This window comes from Nelumbo nucifera, chromosome 1 (genome assembly GCF_055504915.1).
Source record: "Nelumbo nucifera cultivar China Antique chromosome 1, China Antique-T2T, whole genome shotgun sequence".
Classification (NCBI taxonomy): Eukaryota; Viridiplantae; Streptophyta; class Magnoliopsida; order Proteales; family Nelumbonaceae; genus Nelumbo; species Nelumbo nucifera.
This window is the reverse complement of record NC_142649.1, coordinates 104,899,416-104,918,527: the sequence shown is the minus strand read 5'-3', so window position 1 is coordinate 104,918,527 and position 19,112 is coordinate 104,899,416. Positions and strand designations below refer to the sequence as shown.

The window sequence follows — 19,112 nt, the reverse complement described above, 5'->3', positions numbered from 1 at the left end:
GAACAAAAAGGGCCATACATGAGCTCCAATCATGTGCACATGAGATCATGATCTAGTTCCACCGGCCTTGGTGGAGCCATCCAACAAATCGACTCATGACCCTTGTACAACAAAAAGCTTTATCCTGACTACATAGACCCGGATGCCGCACGGGTTGTTTTCCCTCCAAAACCTAACCCGGTGACAAAAAGGGATAGGACGGGATGGGATCAAGGGATCCAGCGTGGATCCGAACCCGCAGCCATAACCATGATCATGGAACCAGAAACAAATTTGGATTTGCCATGGTATTTGAATTTGACCATCACCGTTGGTCAGCTCAGAAGCATGGAAGTTGCTTGTCTCTAATTAGTGTCACAATTCTCAGTTCTGTATTGAATCTCAAAAGCTTGGCATCCAATGGTCAGGATTCAAACTTCCCGATCGTGATGCAATCCAACGGTTGACAGCACATTCGCATATTGCACCTTACAAGAAAAATAAAATAAGGTCTTTACCAAAAAAAATAAGAAAAATAAAATAAGGTCAAAGATGTGGTGCCGACTATTGAACTGTTGAAGCGCTGATCCCTATCTGACAGACTCACTATTAATATTAAAAAAAGGGATAAAAAGGTACCAATGGACCTGGTAGGTCGATTGACGGATAGAGACAGAATCTCAGCCTTCTGTTCCTTGGTGGGCTGACGACTCCTTTTTGCCGAATCCAACCCATGAGTTCTCTCTTTCGTTTCGCGGTTGCTTCTCATTCTCGTTAATTTATTTCCACGAGTTAGCAAGGGGAGTTCATATTATATATATGAGAAATTAAGAATAAGAAGAAATACCGCTTGGTTCTGGAGTTTTGGTGAAATTCAGATAGGAAAGTTTTGGAGCGGGAGCAATGGCGTCCATCAACCTCTCCTCCTACCCAAGAATTGCTCTGTTCTCTTCACAGTAAGCTCGTCTTCTCCCATTTCTCCTTCCTTATTGTAACTTTTTCCTTTTTGGGGCGGCTGAGAGAAGGATTTTCAACAATATTTCTTGTTACATACCGAATGCCTGGAAATCTTATTTTCGAGGTTTTTGGATTCATTCGGATCATGGGTTATTATGATTTTTCCCTCTGGCAGCTAGCTTTAGTTTTAATTGCGTGGGGTGTGTCAGATTTCATGTTATTTTTGTTTTTGTTTTTTATTTTTTGCGCGAGTTGGAATTGGGTTCCTCTGTTTTGTTGCAATTCTAGTCTGTGGTTTACTTTTCTCCATATGATGATATGTATGTCGAAGGAATTGATAAATGAAGGATAATTCTGGCCTTACGTACTTCATGTTATATCATTCGATTTGCTACGCTTTCTTGGCCTTTGAATTATCCAATCATTTCTCCGTTCTTTCGGCCGTTTGTTTTAATTATCATAGTTTGGGCTAGTAGATTTCTTTTGCTGTTTTTTTATTTATTTTTTCGGATGTGGTTTATTTGGATGTCCCAGCTTAGATGAAAAAGGAATTGGCCGTTGCTAATTTTGATTAGATCCGATGTCTTGACGAGATAATTGGATGCCTAAGGCGCGAGAAAGAAATGAAATATCATGAAACCCATGAAAGTGCACAAATAAGTAATTGCAAAGGATAAATGATTGAAAAAAAAGACTTGTTGTGTCTTCACTTCACTAACCCCGAGGTTTGTCTGAAAGAAGCTCAACTCAACCTTAATCCCAAATGTAAAGAAATTCAAAAACAAAAGAAAAAAAATGAAAAATATTCTTTCTATGTTTTGTTCAGAGAAATGAGCTTGCAAACTTAATTGGCAGTCATTATAGACAGGTTATAGAACTATAATTTTAATTACTTATTGATTGGTAGTTCATTTTAAGGTTTATAAATATATAATTTTCATTTATTTCTCCTTTATTTTGACTGTGGTGTAAATAAGAATAATAATGTGTGCTTTCTCTAGGGGACGCAAAAACACGAACTGGTATGGATTGCATACCATGAATCCCTTCAGTTCAAATTTGGTCTACCGAAGCAGAAAATCATGCTTCAGTGTCAAGGGTGACGGTAAAGCTAGGGCAACATTAATATCTGGAGAAGATGATCTCCTATCTTATTACAAAGGCGATTCAGTTGCAGGACAAAGTTCTCTTATTTATAGAAAGACAAGTGTTGAAATGCAACCTGATACAGTAGCATTTGGCATACTTGCAGCAGATGCTGTACCAGCTACTGATGAATTTTTTGTTGATAAGGATGAACATGATTTGGACCATCTTACAGAAGGGTTTTCCTCTATACAAGAGGCCATTGAAGACATCCGTCAAGGCAAGGTTCGTTTGTAGTTATATTGGTTTAGGTTGTAGCACCTCATTTTTGTCATTTAAGGTTGTTACTGACTTAGAGTTCACATGTGCAGTTAGTCATTGTTGTAGATGATGAAGACAGAGAAAACGAGGGAGATCTTATAATGGCGGCATCACTGGTAACACCTGCAGCAGTGGCTTTTATTGTAAAGCATGGTACTGGAATCGTATGTGTAAGCATGAAAGGAGAAGACCTAGAGAGATTAGAACTTCCTTTGATGGTAACCAATAAGGAGAATGATGAGAAACTTCGTACAGCATTCACAGTTTCAGTGGTATATGTTCTGCTCCATCTTGAAATAATTGTTTAGAAGACACAAACTATGCTTTGTTTGTGACATTCAGTATAAGATAAGGCTGGAAAAAAGAATATGCCAATTTTAGTTTACCTTAATTGTTGGTTGGCTAAATAACTTAGTATAAGAGTAAGTTAAAGTATGATAGGCAGAAATTTTGGTTATAATCTTTTTGAATGCTATATTAAATGAAATGACTTCATTGTGGTCTCTTTGTTCTAGAGAAGAAGGCTTTCCATCCAATATGGACTCCTCAGTTGTTAATAGAATTTGGAATGAAGTCGTTTAATGTTTTTTTCTTTTAACCAGTAACAGAACAATTTATGATGATGGGGTGAGAGTAAAATGGAAATATCCATTATGGAAATTACCAATGTCTTCTCTTGAGCTTTGACATCTTTAGGTGATCCATAAAATCTCCCCTTTTAATTGTTAGTTGAGTTCCTAGAAACTTTTTTTTCTGATATTAAACATAAAATGCAAATGAATTGAAATGCATATTTCAATTAACCAGTGAGAGCTAATGACTGTATATCAAATAGTTCCATGCTTATGTTTTTCTATCTTGATCAGCTGTAACTATTTTATATTGACTATTGTGCATTTCTGCAGGATGCGAAATACGGTACAACTACTGGGGTGTCAGCTCATGACAGAGCAACAACAATATTGGCTCTGGCATCTAAAGATTCAAAATCTGAGGATTTCAACCGCCCAGGTCATATCTTTCCATTGAAGTATAGGGAGGGGGGTGTTCTGAAAAGAGCTGGACATACTGAAGCTTCTGTTGATCTTGCCGTATTGGCTGGGTTAGAACCTGTTGCAGTTTTGTGTGAGATTGTAGATGATGATGGTTCCATGGCTCGGTTACCTAAGCTACGACAATTTGCAGAGAAAGAGAACTTGAAAATCATATCCATTGCTGATTTAATCAGGTAAACTATAGTAACATCCTTCCTGTGGAAAAGCAAATCTTGATTTCCTCTACAGCTACAAGGATGTAATGACATCCTTTTGTTATTTTTACTTGATAAAGTATTCTTTTACCTGGCAGTGATATTAACCCATCATTCTCATCTAAACTGAAACAGATGTTCTTGCAGATTATTGCATATCATTTGCTTTTTGAATAATGTTGCACACAAGCTTTTTCTAGGTGTTCCTTGTGTAGATTGAGAGGCATGTTACATTGCAACTATAGATTGTTGTACAGCCACTAGATCTGTAATTTTTAATGTGAAGACTTTGAATACTATCCTGAAGGAGGAGGAAAGAAAAGAAAAGAGAGAAGAATCAGCAGACGCGACTTACCCTAAAAGTCATGTCATTTATTCATCTAATTTGTCTTCTATGCAAACCTCCATCATATGGAAAAGAGGTCTCAGCTCACTGGTCAGGGGTTACTGGGATTTGTTTGCAATTCTTTAGAGGAGTTGGAGACTTTGAGTGGGGTGCTCATATGGTTTCAGATGGTGTCAGGTCTGAAATTCAATCTAAACAAAGGTGAGATTATGGCAGTGGAGCAAGGAGTAGATATCCAAGGTGTAGCTGAAATTCTGGGAGTGGTGGTATCCTTAGAAAAGGGAGCAAGATGTAGATAAAGTGTTCATAGCTCCTACCATATTATCATAAAGGACATGAAAGTTATGGGGCCCTAAACTATTATACAAGTTTGGCCCGACCTATAAAACGGCGACACGTGGACGCTGACTCGGCGTAAGCAACAACTCAGCATTGTGGTCCAGTACGGCTAAGTGATAGGCCCATAAAGCAGCTCACTACATGGTAGCGGGGTAAAGGAGGGGCTCACCACAATGCGAGCTCTAGGTCCCCCGAGCTACCTCAAGGGATATTCCGAGGCAAAATTTAACTTGCGAGCTAAGAAAGCCAGCTCGCCCGAGCTCCCGAAGAAGGCAAGTCAACCGAGGACCAATTCTACTAAGGGTACTTCTGAAGTATTCGAAGCTCGTTGCAAAGTAGCTCGCGAATGGGCCGCACGAGCATTCCTCAGGAAGCTTCTATTTAATAGGCCGTACCAGTCAGACTGGGCCACGTCCCTAACTTACGGCGCAGTCCCTGTCCTTTCGACAGTCTGCGCCCACGTCTCTCAGTAGGCGGAGGCGTGTCTATCACTTTGGGGATGTGTCACTCGCCCGGGTAAGGAGTACGTCCCAATGGCCACCTGCGCAGCCCTGGCAGGTAACGGTTGTGGCAGGGACCCAGTGGCGGTTATGCCCGATCTCGCAAGAGCGCTCTTATAAAAGCCCTTAGGGCAGAGGAGAAACTTCTTCTTGAGACCTCCAACCTCTCGAATATAGTGATAAAGCGCAACCTCCACTCTTAGCTTTCGTTTCTCTCTTTACTCCCCATATACTGTACTAACTTAAGCATCGAAGTATTCCCACCGGGCAAACCCCCGGAAATCCTTCCTTTCATCTTCTCACGTGCCGCTCGTTGCCAACAGGGAGCCAGTCAGCCGCCAGCTAGGAGTGCCCGGATCGCGCAACATCATTTGGCGCCGTCTGTGGGAATCGCTTCAAAAGGCCTTCCCCTTTAAATTCTTTAAGTTACTTCTTCTTCCTTGAAACAACTCAACGCTCATGGCTTCCTCTAGCAATGTCGGACGAAGCACGGAAATGAGTAACTCCAGGGAGCAACCCCAGTCTTCTACTGTCTGTATTGGACAGTTCACCGTCCCCCTCTCAGCGGACGGAATCCCTAGCTTGAACGTGCCTCTCACAATGGCACCTGTCATCGCCACACTCCCCGCTACAGTCGGAATGATGTTCACCGAACCCTCGGTCGTGCCCCCAACGGCCAGCCCGAACCAGCTGGAGGATCTGATGCAGTGCATGAAGGCCATGCAGGCCCAAATGCAACAGTTCCAACAACTTCAGCTCTATCAACAGCACGTGCTGCACCAGGTCAACCAGTACCAGTATCAGCAGCAGTTCCCTCAGCTGCCCCAACCCCAGCTTCAACAGCCTTAGCTCCAGCCTTAGCACCTGGCCTCGCAGCAAGCCAAATCTCGCCGCCAGAGCGAGCACTCCGGCCGAGGAGAGGCTCCCCAAAATCTCCCAAAAAACCAGGCCTCCTCCCACGGTAGATGGGAGAGACCGGCTACACCGATCTCGCCGCGGGTGGACAGGTCGGAGGACCCCGGCTCGACAGGTCAACGTCGCCTCGACAATCGAAGTTCGGAACCCCGGTCCTTGAAAACCGGTTCGAGATCTTGGCAATAGACTCTAAGCAAGCCCCTTCTGTCCGCAGCCATCACCAGCGGACCGGGCTACTCCCGGCGCAAACCATTATGGACAGCGTGGAGGTGAGCAGCACGAACGCCGAGCCCACCAAGAAGCAGAGCCGCCGCCGCCGAGCTTGCCGATCTGTCACCCGCGATTTGCCCGAGCTCATGGGCAAAGAAGAGGTAGGCTCGGCCGAAGCCAAGGCTCCCCTCCTCTCGGTTCTGTCCCCCCTGTCCTCCGAACTCTTGGCAGTCCCGATGCCCAACGATTTCAAGCTTCCCCCTCTTGACAAGTGTGACGGGTCGTTCGACCTGAATGATCATGTAGACGCCTTTCAGTCACAGATGCACCTGGCGCGAGCCAGTGAGTCATGCATGTGCGTGGCCTTCTCCACTACTTTCAGGGGAGCAGCCCGCACATGGTACCGGAACTTGGCACCCGGGTCGATAAGAAGTTGGGCGCAGTTCGCACAAGCCTTCACGTCCCACTTTGTCACTAGCAAACGGTGCCCGCGGACTGAAGAAAGCATCTTCAACGTAGCCCAAAGAGAGGGAGAGTCCATTCGAAGCGGATCAACGACGCTTGTATGCAGATACCGTGCCTGGACCCCGTCGTACGCCTAGCAGCGGCCAAGAAGGGCGTAAAACACAAAGAGTTCAAGTGGCACATGGTCGTCAACCAACCCGCGACCATAACCGAGTTTCTAAAGCTTGCGGATAAGTTCATAGCCACTGAAGAGGAGATCAACCAGAAGGGTGAGGGCGCACCTGAAAAAAGAAAGAGAGAAGGGGAACCTTCCAGTCAAGAGGACACCCGAAGAAAAAAGGAAATAGTTTGGGGTTTAAAGCCGGGTTAGTTGTTCCGAGCTCCTGCACCAGACCGAGCTGACTACACCCCACTGAACGCAAAGCGGGCCGAAATCCTGATGGCAATCAAGGACGCCCAGTACGTGAAGTGGCCGCCCCGTCTGAGGGGGAATCCCAATGAAAGAAATAAGAGTCTGTATTGCAGTTTTCATAAGGACCACGATCACAGTACCGAGAGTTGTAAAAACCTCCGCGACGAGATAGAGGAGCTCATCTGTCGCGGATATTTGAGAAACTTTGTACAGAATAATAATAACAATAATAATAGTAACAGAACAGGTCGGCAAGGGGAGCACGGTAAAGACGCTCCCGAGACCAGTTGCAGGCCGGCCGAACAACCATAGAGACAGCCTCCAGAGGAGAGGCCAGTTCGGGGAACCATCCACATGATAGTGGGAGGTTTGATTGTTGCAGGGTGCACCTCAGCGGCAGCCCGAACGTCGGTTCGCGAGGTCACCTGGGAGGAGCAGAACCCCCCAAAGCGGCCGAGAACGGAAGAGCCAATTTTCTTCACAGAAGAGGATGCGCGAGGGGTCCATTACCCCCATGACGACGCGCTCGTAATAAAGCTGAGGATCAACAACTTCGAGGTTAGGTGCATACTCGTCGACTCGGGTAGCTCGGCCGACATACTCTTCAAAGCCGCATTTGACCAGCTCCAGCTGCAGAGAAGCGACCTGAAGCCCGCAGACACTCCTTTGGTAGGCTTCAGCGGAGAAGAAGTCCGGCCCCTTGGGAAAATAACAGTACCTGTAGAGATTGGCACATGGCCTTGTGTGGTCAGATTCGAACACAACTTCCTAGTGGTAGCGACCCCCTCTCCCTACAATGCCATAGTAGGTCGACCAATCACCCATGTCCTACGGGCGGTGGTCTCCACTTACCACTTGGCTATGAAGTTCCCAACCGACTTCGGTGTGGGAGTAGCGCGGGGCGACCAGCTCGAGTCCCGCAAGTGCTACGTTGCCGCCCTAAAGGGAAAAACCAAGGTGGCTAATTACCTTGAACTGGAACGACCCACGGAGCAAGGCGAAGAACGAGCCGCGCCCACGGAACAAACAGTCGCGGTCCCGACCTCAATAGCAGATCCAGCTCGGACGCTCCAGATTGGCGCTTCCGTCCAAGAGCCCCTATGATCCGAACTGGTAAGTTTTTTACTTCAAAATTTAGATATTTTTGCATGGTCTGCAGCAGAAATGCCCGGTATAGACCCCGAACTAATAACTCACAAGCTGAACACTGATCCTGTAGTTAGGCCCGTTAGACAGAAGAAACGCAACCTAGCCCTGGAACGGTGGAAAGCGGTCGACGAGGAAGTCGAGAAGCTCCTCGCGGCGGACTTCATAAGAGAAGTCCACTACCCAAGCTGGGTAGCCAACCCCGTCCTGGTAAAGAAGGCCAACGGCAAGTGGCGCATGTGCGTCGACTACACCGACCTGAACCGGGCTTGCCCGAAAGACTGCTTCCCGCTCCCCAGAATCGACCGTTTGGTGGATGCGACCTCAGGGCATGAGTTGCTAAGTTTCTTGGACGCCTACTCGGGCTATAACCAGATCAAGATGGACCTGGCGGACGAAGAAAAGACTGCCTTCATCACTGAATTCGGTCTGTACTGTTACAAGGTTATGCCCTTCGGGTTGAAAAACGCAGGGGCAACCTTTCAAAGGCTTGTAAATAAATTGTTTGCACCGTTAATCGACAAAAAAGTAGAATGCTATGTAGATGACATGGTCGTCAAAACCCAATTCTCACATGAATTAATACAAGACTTGCATTCTGTTTTTGGAATTTTGCGTAAGTTCAATATGAAATTGAATCCAAACAAGGGTGTATTCGGTGTAACCTCGGGTAAGTTCCTAGGATACATCGTTAACCGGCGAGGCATTAAAGCCAACCCGGATAAGGTTAAGGCCATCTTAGACATGAAACCGCCCCGGAAGCCGAAGGAGGTTCAGAGGTTGAATGGCCGCATAGCCTCCCTAAGCCGTTTCATGTCTAAGTCGGCGGACCATTGTCTGTCGTTCTTTAAGGCAATAAAGAGCAAAGGGTTCAAATGGACCCAAGATTGCGAGCTCGCATTCGATGAGCTCAAGGAATACCTTACTAGCGTGCCGACCCTAACCCGACCCGATGAGGGCGATGTTTTAGAACTCTACCTCTCAGCAAGCGACGAGGTGGTCAGTTCGGTACTAATAAAGGAAGTAGATCGGGTCCAACGACCCATCTATTATGTTAGTAAAGTATTGCAGGGAGCAGAAACGAGATACCTGGAGATGGAAAAGCTAGCATACGCATTGATAATTGCAGCTCGGAAGCTCCGCCCGTACTTCCAAGCTCATATTGTTATCGTTCTTACCGACAAACCTCTGAGGCAAGTATTGCTTAAGCCCGAGGTCTCCGGTCGGTTGATGAAGTGGGCCATTGAGCTTAGCGAGTACGACCTCCAGTGCAAGCCGCGAACTGCCATTAAGGCTCAAGCCTTAGCAGATTTCATAGTCGAATGCACATTCAGCTCCGAAGTTCCCAGGCTGGTTGAGCGCGAGGCTCCCACCTCGGGTGAGCCCGAAGCTCCCGGGTCGGTCGAGTCCGAACCCCGTGAAGTAGTAGCCAGTGTGGCACCTCTCCTAGCTCGGCTAACCGCGATCTGGGATGAGGAGCCCTGGATCCTTCACGTAGATGGCTCCTCGAACCAACAGGGCAGCGGTGCCGGAATAGTTCTGCACGGCCCAAGCGGCATGAAACTGGAATACGCGCTACGCTTCGAGTTCGAGGCGTCTAACAATGAAGCAGAATACGAGGCGTTGATAGCCGGACTAGCCTTAGCCAGAGAAGTAAAAGCCAAGCACATCGTTATCTGCAGCGACTCCCAGCTCGTGGTCAACCAGGTCACGGGCGAGTATGAAGCTCGCGAGCCAACCATGGTCGCCTATTTAGACAAAGTCAGAGAGGCCTTGCTCAACTTCCAGTCACACTTCATCAGACAGATCCCTAGGTCGGAGAACGTCGAGGCCGATGCCCTGTCCAAGTTAGCCAGCACTAGCGACATCACCATGAGAATCGTGTACATAGAGGACTTGTCTCGGCCTAGCATTCTCGGGGGGGCAGAGGAAGTCGCTCCCGTCGTTCAAGCAGAGCCGAGCTGGATTGACCCACTCATGAGCTTCTTGTTACACGGGACCCTCCCTGCAGAGCGCAATGCAGCCAGAAGGGTGCAACGTCAAGCAGTTAAATACGTCATGATAGACGAGCGGCTATACAGGAGATCCTACACACTCCCCTACCTGCGTTGCTTGCGACCTACCGAAGCCGAACTCGTACTCCGCGACACCCATGAGGGTCTGTGTGGCGGACACTTGGGGGGCAGGGCCCTCGCCCAGAAAGTGCTTCGACAAGGGTACTATTGGCCAACGATGAAGGCAGATGCCATTGAACTCGTTAGAAAATGTGATAAATGCCAAAGACATGCCAATGTCCACCACCAACCCGCTGCCGACCTCAAATACCTCACCAGTCCGTGGCCCTTTGCACAGTGGGGCATTTATCTACTCGGGCCATTCCTGCCAACAACGGGTGGAAGGAAGTTCTTAGTGGTAGCAATGGACTATTTTACTAAGTGGGTAGAAGCCGAACCCCTCGTAACAATAACAGCCCGAAATGTCCAAAACTTCTTTTGGAAGAACATCATATGCCGCTTCGGATTACCTCGAGTATTGATCTCCGACAACGGAAAACAGTTCGAGGACATCAAATTTCAAGACTGGTGCCGAGACATGGGGATCCAACAGAACTTTACTTCAGTCGCGCACCCTCAAGCAAATGGCTAGGCAGAAGTCACGAACAGAGCCATCCTCCGCGGACTAAAGGCACGGCTGGATCGAGCTAAAGGATTGTGGGCAGATGAACTACCCAGTGTCCTATGGGCCTACCGGACCACGGAGAAAACCGCCACCGGAGAAACACCCTTCAATCTCACCTACGGCACCGAAGCAGTGATCCCCGCAGAGATCGAAGTACCTACGTTGTGCCTAGAAGCATACAGTGATCAAACAAACGAAGATGAGCTACGCACCGACCTCGACCTACTCGACGAAGTAAGGGATCTCGCGTACATTAGGACCGCAGCCTACCAGCAGAGATTAGCTCGGTACTACAACGCCAGGGTCAAGAAGCGGAACCTCCGCGTTGGCGACCTGGCCCTTTGTAAAGTTATGGTACCTGAACCCGGCACTGGCAAACTCGGGTCCAACTGGGAAGGTCCTTACCGAGTGAAACGAGTGCTCGGGGAAGGAACATACGAGCTCGAGACCCTTGAAGGGAAACAAGTACCTCGAGCATGGAATATTGTCAATTCGAGGCAATATTATCTGTAAGAAGCGAGTAGGCCACGAGCTACTCCCAAAGCTTAAGGGCCAAAACACCGAGCTAATATGACCTCGGCACAAGAAGACCCCAATCGCCACTTCGGCTTGGGAGAATCCAAGAGCGGACTACGGGTCTCTCCCTAAGCCTAAGGGCCAAAACACCGAGCTAACAAAGACCTCGGCGTGAAGAAAGATAGCTACCTCAATAGCGAAGGCAAAGTATGAAATATTAAAGGCGTAAGCAGCTCGGGTTCAAACCCTACGAAGCATAGCTCGTCTCAATATGTCGATCGAACTAAGGGATAACCAACCAATGCTTAGTTTGGACGTACGTAGTAATCACTTCGCGGTATGCCACGGAGGCCCTAAACGTGACCAATAGGGAGAACGCCTACCGAAGAGCCCTACTTTGGGTAGGTAAAGGAAAATAACAAGTGCAGCAACCGAGCTAAACAGCTTGGGAAAGGTTTGATCATCATGGGGCACAACCGCCCAACCGAAAAGCTGGTGAAAGATCGGGTTTACGGCACCCGGAAGCCACAAAATCCCAGAGAAACGCCACCTCAAGGATCCGCTTCCTCATCCTCCTGAGAGTCAGGCTCCTCTTCATCCGCTTGGTCTGCTGTCTCGGGGGACAGACCCTTCATAGTAATGCCGTCGAGGTTAAGCCCGGAGAACTTCTTCCGAACTAGCCACCGCAGAGCTTAAACCCTGAGCAGTACGAACCCGAGCCATACTCTGCCTGGAGGTCATGAAATTCCTGGGAGTCTTTAAAATCCCAGACTGCTTTCTCTCGCTCAGCCTCCACCATCTGGTCAAAGTTTCGGGTCCGATTCAGAAGAGTGGACTCCAAGTCCCGCACCTATTGCTTGAGGAGCTCCCTCTCCCCCGCCATCCTCGACGATTCCTCCCTATAGCGTGCGCTCTCTTCAGTAAGCCGAGCGATTTGAGCCTCCTAGTCATGAATGAGCAGCTCCTGAGACTCGCTCCCCTTGTGAGTGTGATGGAGCTCGGCCCGGATCCGGTCGAGCTCGACCTGGAGCTTCTGATTGGCAGCGCGTTGGTCGAGGGCGTCGACGCAATGGATGCGCGTCTGGAGAGCCATGGCATGGATGGCAGAATTTACCTATCGATGAAAAAGAATATCAGAAGATAGCGAAAAAGGGCAAAATGAGAGGGAAAAAGGGAAAAAGGGAAAAAGGCCACTTACCACCATGCACTGGGCAGAGGCGAACGCAGAGAGATCCCCGGGCTCCATGTTCCCCCACTGAGCTATCTCATCATTATTGATTGCCTTCTGACTCCTCCGGCGAGCTACTAGATAATCGTTTACCCCTTCCCAGTTTCCCACTGGGAACCGGAGGTAAGGACGGGGCTGAAGGGGGTTAAAGGGGGCCTCCCCCGGCAGAGAGGGCTCGCTTCCCCCAGGGTTGACCCCACTAGTCCCCTCAGGAGGGGGCATCGGAACCTCGGGCGGAGGAGAGGGCAGGACCGGCTCGGCAGACCCGAACTCAGTGCTTCCCGAAGGAGGGGTCCGGTCGGGGCGCGTCCTCTTCACCTGGCGTCTCTGGTTGCCCGAGAGAAGGCGGCGCGAATCGGCACTAGACATGATGGCTGCCAAAAGACCACAAGATATTAGTCCAACAGGAAGCAAAATGCATGTGTACACAAGTCACAAGACACTACGCGACCTAAAAGGCCGACCTACCCGGGCTCAAGCCTACCTGCATGAGCTTCTCCTCGGCCAAGTAGTCCGAGCAAAGGAAGCCTACCGACGCCCAGGACAGCATCGTTTCCGAATCTCAGGGTTCAGCTCGGCCCCGGGGTCCTGGATGGCGCCCCTCCAAGCGGTGGGAAAAGGCCACCCCTCGGGGTTATGGACCACAAAGTAGTCCCGCTTCCAAGCGGGGATCTTATTTGGCAGCTCGTACAAGAGCTTGTAGCCGCGACGGGGAGAGAGGTAGTAAAAGCGCTTCTCCAGAGGAACCCCAAGAGCAGCATTCTTTATACAAAGGATAGAGGCGAAAATGTCAAGGTCCACAGGGAGGCAGTACTCGTGACATAGGGATATAGTCCCAACCATGTTTCGAACAGCGTTGGGGTGAAGCTGGTCAATAGTGATGTTGAAATGGTTCAGCACCTCCACTATCAAGGGGTGCAGGGGAAGACGCAGGCCAGCCTCGAGCTGTTCCTGAAAGATCACTATGTCATTGGGACCATGCTCCCAAGGGAAGTTGCCAGTAGGGAGGCTGTAAACCAGGTCCCCAGGAAGGCGAAAGTAGCAGATCAGAGACCTAAGTATCAGGCTCCCTCCCTATTGACCTCTGCTGTCATTAAGGAAGGGCCAAAGGTATCAGGCTCCCTCCCCCTAGAAGTGGATGCCATGTCGCCAGAGGCCTCCCGAGCCTCCGGGATATGCTCCCAGGCTCCCCCCGAGCTCGAGGGAGCATCATCATCTTGGCTACGCCCCTGTGGTAGGTATGGCGTGGGTACCCAGACATGGCTGACGGCAATTGGGACTCACCAGAGTAGACAGAACGGAGCGGACTGAGGAACTCGAGTAGACTAGGCGAAGTACGCGACCTCAGAGTCCAAAGCAAGATGGCGTGGACGGAGATAGGGCCGAGGGGGGCTCCCCATTTATAGCCCTCGCCCTCTCAAACCGACGGCCTGGATCAAAGCAGATCCAATGGTCCGCGGGCGCCCTGACCGCACGCCTTATGAAAACCGAAGGTGATTGGCAGCACATCTTCCACGATTAAGGTAGTCGCAGCCGCACGACATTCGGAATTAAAGGCCACCTCAGCACGTTTTCGGAATCTGAAAAGTCAGGGAAGTCAGAAGATCTCCTGATTCCCGCAAATGCATTTATTGAAGACAGTCAATCAAGTTTGAATTTCGGTCAAATCAGTCCATCGTGCTTCATAAACTCCCCATGCTAAGGCGGCACTCTTAGCCCGAGGAGTGGGGGGCAATTGATGAAGGATGATTTGGCCCGACCTATAAAACGGCGACACGTGGACACTGACTCGGCGTAAGTGACAGCTCAGCATTGTGGTCCAGTACGGCTAAGTGATAGGCCCATAAAGCAGCTCGCTACATGGTAGCGGGGTAAAGGAGGGGCTCGCCACAATGCAAGCTCTAGGTCCCCCGAGCTACCTCAAGGGATATTCCGAGGCAAAATTTAACTTGCGAGCTAAGAAAGCCAGCTCGCCCGAGCTCCCGAACAAGGCAAGTCAACCGATGACCAATTCTACTAAGGGTACTTCTGAAGTATTCGAAGCTCGTTGCAAAGTAGCTTGCGAATGGGCCGCACGAGCATTCCTCAGGAAGCTTCTATTTAATAGGCCGTACCAGTCAGACTGAGCTACGTCCCTAACTGACGGCGCAGTCCCTGTCCTTTCGACAGTTTGCACCCACGTCTCTCAGTAGGCGGAGGCGTGCCTGTCACTTTGGGGATGTGTCACTCGCCCGGGTAAGGAGTATGTCCCAACGGCGGTTATGCCCAATCTCGCAAGAGCGCTCTTATAAAAGCCCTCAGGGCAGAGGAGAAACTTCTTCTTGAGACCTCCAACCTCTCGAATATAGTGATAAAGCGCGACCTCCACTCTTAGCTTTCGTTTCTCTCTTTACTCCCCATACACTGTACTAACTTAAGCATCGGAGTATTCCCACCGGGCAAACCCCCGGGAATCCTTCCTTTCATCTTCTCAGGTGCCACTCGTTGCCAACAAGGAGCCAGTCAGCCGCCAGCTAGGAGTGCCCGGATCGCGCAACATCAGTTTCAGATGGTGTCAGGTCTGAAATTCAATCTAAACAAAAGTGAGATTATGGCAGTGGAGCAGGGAGTAGATATCCAAGGTGTAGCTGAAATTCTGGGAGTGGTGGTATCCTTAGAAAAGGGAGCAAGATGTAGATAAAGTGTTCATAGCTCCTACCATATTATCATAAAGGACATGAAAGTTATGGGGCCCTAAACTATTATACAAGTTTGCCAGACTGAATGTTTTATTTTTTTATTTATTTTTTTCCAGACACAATCTTCAATCCTTTTCATATTTTTCGTTGAAGGAGTGCATCAGTTGAGTGTTTGATGCCAAAGCCTCCCCTGTGGATGTGGTAATTTAAAGCGATGAATGATTCTTGAGCTCCTGGTCAAGAGCCTCCCATCATTTCAAGGGAATCCCACCCACCCATTTGGGGTCTCATTGGGTCAATATTATCTTTGGTGCAGATAGTAGTGTGTAAATTCTTTTGCTTCACTTATCTGATTATATACCTCTATACTCCCTTTTGTAAAGAAACTTCAGTAGTACAAAGTTCTCACCACTTATCAAAATAATAATATTCCTTGAGCTTGATAATGCATCTTAGGTGGGAGGCTAGCACAATAGCAATACCAGTTATGCACTTATTCTCTTGAAGTCATAAATTTACTGCTCCCTCATCCAGAAACTAATTGATCCTTATCTGAGAAATGTATGTGAATTTCATATCTGATACTTAAAAAAGAAAGCTACACTGCCCCCTATGAAGAAAATACAAATTTGTTACACAGTATGGTATCTGCCTTTTTGTTCTACCTTTATCTGATGAAAGTAAGAATTTTCTGTTCTGATATGGTATGTAATGAGCAGATACAGGAGGAAGAGAGATAAGTTGGTAGAGCGGGCTTCTGCTGCACCATTACCCCTAGCATGGGGAGCATTCATGGCCTACTGTTACAAGTCATTGCTGGATGGAATTGAGCATATTGCCATGGTTAAGGTATTTAAGATTCTGGAATTACTATGTCTGTTCTACATCTTTTATTGGACACACGTCATAATTTCCAACTTTAAATACAAGAGGCATAACTTACAATTTATGGTTAATCTATTTATGCTTGATTAGCTGTGATAACATTTTGTGATGTAAACAGGGTGAAATTGGGGATGGTCAAGATATTCTTGTTAGGGTGCACTCTGAATGCCTCACTGGAGATATATTTGGTTCAGCCAGATGTGACTGTGGGAATCAACTGGCACTAGCAATGCAGCAGATTGAGGCAGCTGGTAGGGGTGTATTAGTGTACCTTCGTGGACATGAGGGAAGGGGCATTGGTTTGGGCCACAAGCTTCGTGCATACAACCTACAGGATGATGGACGTGACACTGTAGAAGCTAATGAAGAGCTGGGGTTGCCTGTTGATTCACGAGAGTATGGTATTGGTGCACAGGTACTAAAGACTAAAAGCATATATGAAGATTTATAGTGTTGAAATTATCGAATGAACTGGTCCAATTTTTTTTAATTGTTTTCTCTATTTTGTTTTTTGGGGGCAGGGGTGGTCTTAGTTATTCAAATGACTACTTTATTTTTGTTTTAATTTTTTTTTTATTTTTATAGTTGACAATGTTTCAGCCAATGAATACCCTCCCTCCAACCCAACCACAAGAAGAGGAAATGGAAATTATAGTAGACAAATTTGTTAGCCACTACATATTTGGTGACCAAACCCATAGAGTGGACAAAAAGTGGAGCTTAACCAAATTGTTAAGATTCCGAAAGTTGAAGGATTCCCAAGTTCGTGGAGCGTAGCTGGTGTGGGGGTGTGTATTTGTCTGATTTTGAAATTAATTTCATAGTGAAGAGCATAAAATAATATTTGTATTATTTTCAAAATTTGGAGTATTAGTTTTTGACATTAAAGCCCAATTAACATTTTTTTTGGTAACCAACACTGAATTAATACCATGCTGATTGCAGATATTGCGAGATCTGGGTGTTCGTACCATGAAACTGATGACAAACAATCCTACAAAATATAGTGGACTCAAAGGCTATGGATTGGCAGTAGTAGGCAGGGTCCCATTGTTGACTCCAATAACAAGAGAAAACAAGAGGTATTTGGAGACTAAACGTTTGAAAATGGGGCATATTTACAACCATGAGTTCAATGATCACCTAAATGGACATATAGGTGGAAATGGAAAACCAGTCACCAGTGATACATCAAAGGATATAGCTGACACGTAAATGTTGTCACTGAAGGGGGCATAATGCTTGTGAATTTGGTGATCATCTCAATTTGAATGGACAATTCACTGACCAACATCCCATGGTTGCTTTCTCGGATGTGTGACCGAAGAGAATGCTGTTAGTGGCAGATAGAGGTGCAGATTTAAAGCATGACTTAGAATTTCATATTATCATTGTTCCACTCTCCAGACGAAACTCACTTGGCTGGTGTCCTATGGAGCAGAAGTTTGGACTGGGATATCAGTTATTCTTTTGGAACTTGTAAGTGTAAATCATATGGACTTTTATTTTTGGAATTCTGATCCATGTAATAGTATTCACTATTAGGCACAACTCTTGGAGAGGAAGCAACAGTCTGATAAAACATCACATCCACATTCTTTCAGTGGAATCCATACCTTGTGGACGAACGTAAAGAAAGAAATTTTTTGTTAAACTTTTACATGAATAAAGGGCAAGGGAACTGATTGTGATTTATTGCTTACCTTGTTTGTGTTATTACCAAAGTTCAGAATGCACCTACACCATCTTCACGTCTTTCAGCCTTTGGGCATTTAGGTCAACTAATAGTTATTTGTCTCGTCTCTCAATTAGCTCAACTAGTGCTACCAGTCCTCATGTAATGTAGTGGACCAATGCGTTAAAAAGGCCTTATGACTGGTGGACCTCAGACAGCTGCTATTGCACAAATCCTGTAATTCGAATCCAACAAACCGACGATCAATACAACATGAAATACTAGAATCGTTATCTATGCCCTTAGCCCTTAAATCATAATGCCTTTAATACCTGATAGTGCACAATCTGGCCGGTCTTAGCTGTCGATGATCTTGTCTCTGAACTGAGTAACAGGGACCTGAAACGGAAGGAGAAGAGAAGCTCCGGGGAGAACCCGGCGTAAGGGCTCCGAAGCTCAAGTTAGAATCCTTCAAAGGCAAGATAAACCAGATAGCGCGAAAGTTAGCATACCTCGTTCCTGGGGGGTAGAAGCCTTTTATAACCACCTCGCGCACTCACTTCCATGCTTCCGTCAGGTCAGGCATGATTACTTCTGAACTCCTGCCAGTTCGGATGTCATTTCCTCTGGCCGGACAGAACCGCCACTGTTCCTTTTGTCGGAGCCATCTCTGCGGCTAGTGACGACAGTTGCAGGTGGCGGTAGCAGGAAGCCGTTTGAAATGCGGCTGTCAAGCGTCAGATCCCAAATTAGTCAGGCGCGTCGCCCTTGGATACGGACGTCCTTGGTGTCGGGTACGTTTGGTCGGCCTGGTGTTTCGGAAGTGAAGTGTTGGAGTGGCGAGCGAGGTGTCTTGAGTTCGGTTTGGAGTGTTCCGAGTTGCCATGGGCCAGCTCGGGTCAGCTTTATGAGGCTTGGGGCCCAGTATAGCTCGTGCTCCTTGCAGGGAGCTCGGGTTCTCAGTAGGGAGCTCGCTCTTAATAGGGAGCTCAAACTCCCAGTAGGGAGCTTGTTCTTAACAGGGAGCTCGGGCTCCTAGTAGGGAGCTCGGACTTAGGGAGCTCGGGTTCTTAGGGAGCTCGGACCCTTAACAGGGAGCTCGCTCTTAATAGGGAGCTCGGATTCCCAGTAGGGAGCTTGCTCTTAATAGGGAGCTCGGACTTTAGGGAGCTTGGACCCTTAACAGGGAGCTCGCTCTTAACAGGGAGCTCGAGCTCCTAGTAGGGAGCTCGGACTTAGGGATCTCGGGTTCTTAGGGAGTTCGGACCCTTAACAGGGAGCTCGCTCTTAACAGGGAGCTTGGACTCAGTACAGCGGTCTGGAGTCTGGGCTTGGTAGTGAGCTTGGACTTGCTTCCAATGTTCGCTTCGGGCGCTCTACTGTCCCGAGCTGCTTGTCTTTGCCACGTGTCGGGCGATCGCGAGGTCGGGCCAAATCTCCCTTCATCAATACCCAATCTTCCCACATCTACCATTAGTAACGGTAATAATAAGGTCATGTTTGAAAATGCTTTTTTAATGATTTTG

At 47.8% G+C, this 19,112-nt stretch overlaps 1 protein-coding gene across 3 annotated transcripts; it reads left to right on the top strand.

Moving 5' to 3' along the window:
- The first annotated feature begins 627 nt into the window (after positions 1-627).
- On the top strand, positions 628-17,613 carry LOC104608633 (bifunctional riboflavin biosynthesis protein RIBA 1, chloroplastic-like). 3 transcript variants are annotated; one of them, XM_088891063.1, is made up of 8 exons: positions 643-935; positions 1,938-2,307; positions 2,394-2,615; positions 3,249-3,571; positions 15,746-15,875; positions 16,030-16,326; positions 16,497-16,699; positions 16,857-17,613. In XM_088891063.1, exons 1-7 carry the CDS (start codon positions 883-885, stop codon positions 16,686-16,688), a joined length of 1,587 nt encoding a protein of 528 aa, XP_088747189.1. In that variant the 5' UTR covers positions 643-882; the 3' UTR covers positions 16,689-16,699; positions 16,857-17,613. The 3 variants fall into 3 exon arrangements, with proteins under 3 accessions (XP_010272976.1, XP_088747189.1, XP_088747192.1); XM_010274674.3 differs by lacking the exon at positions 16,497-16,699 and having other exon boundaries at positions 628-935; XM_088891066.1 differs by lacking the exons at positions 643-935; positions 16,497-16,699 and having other exon boundaries at positions 2,162-2,302.
- Positions 17,614-19,112: the final 1,499 nt, after the last annotated feature.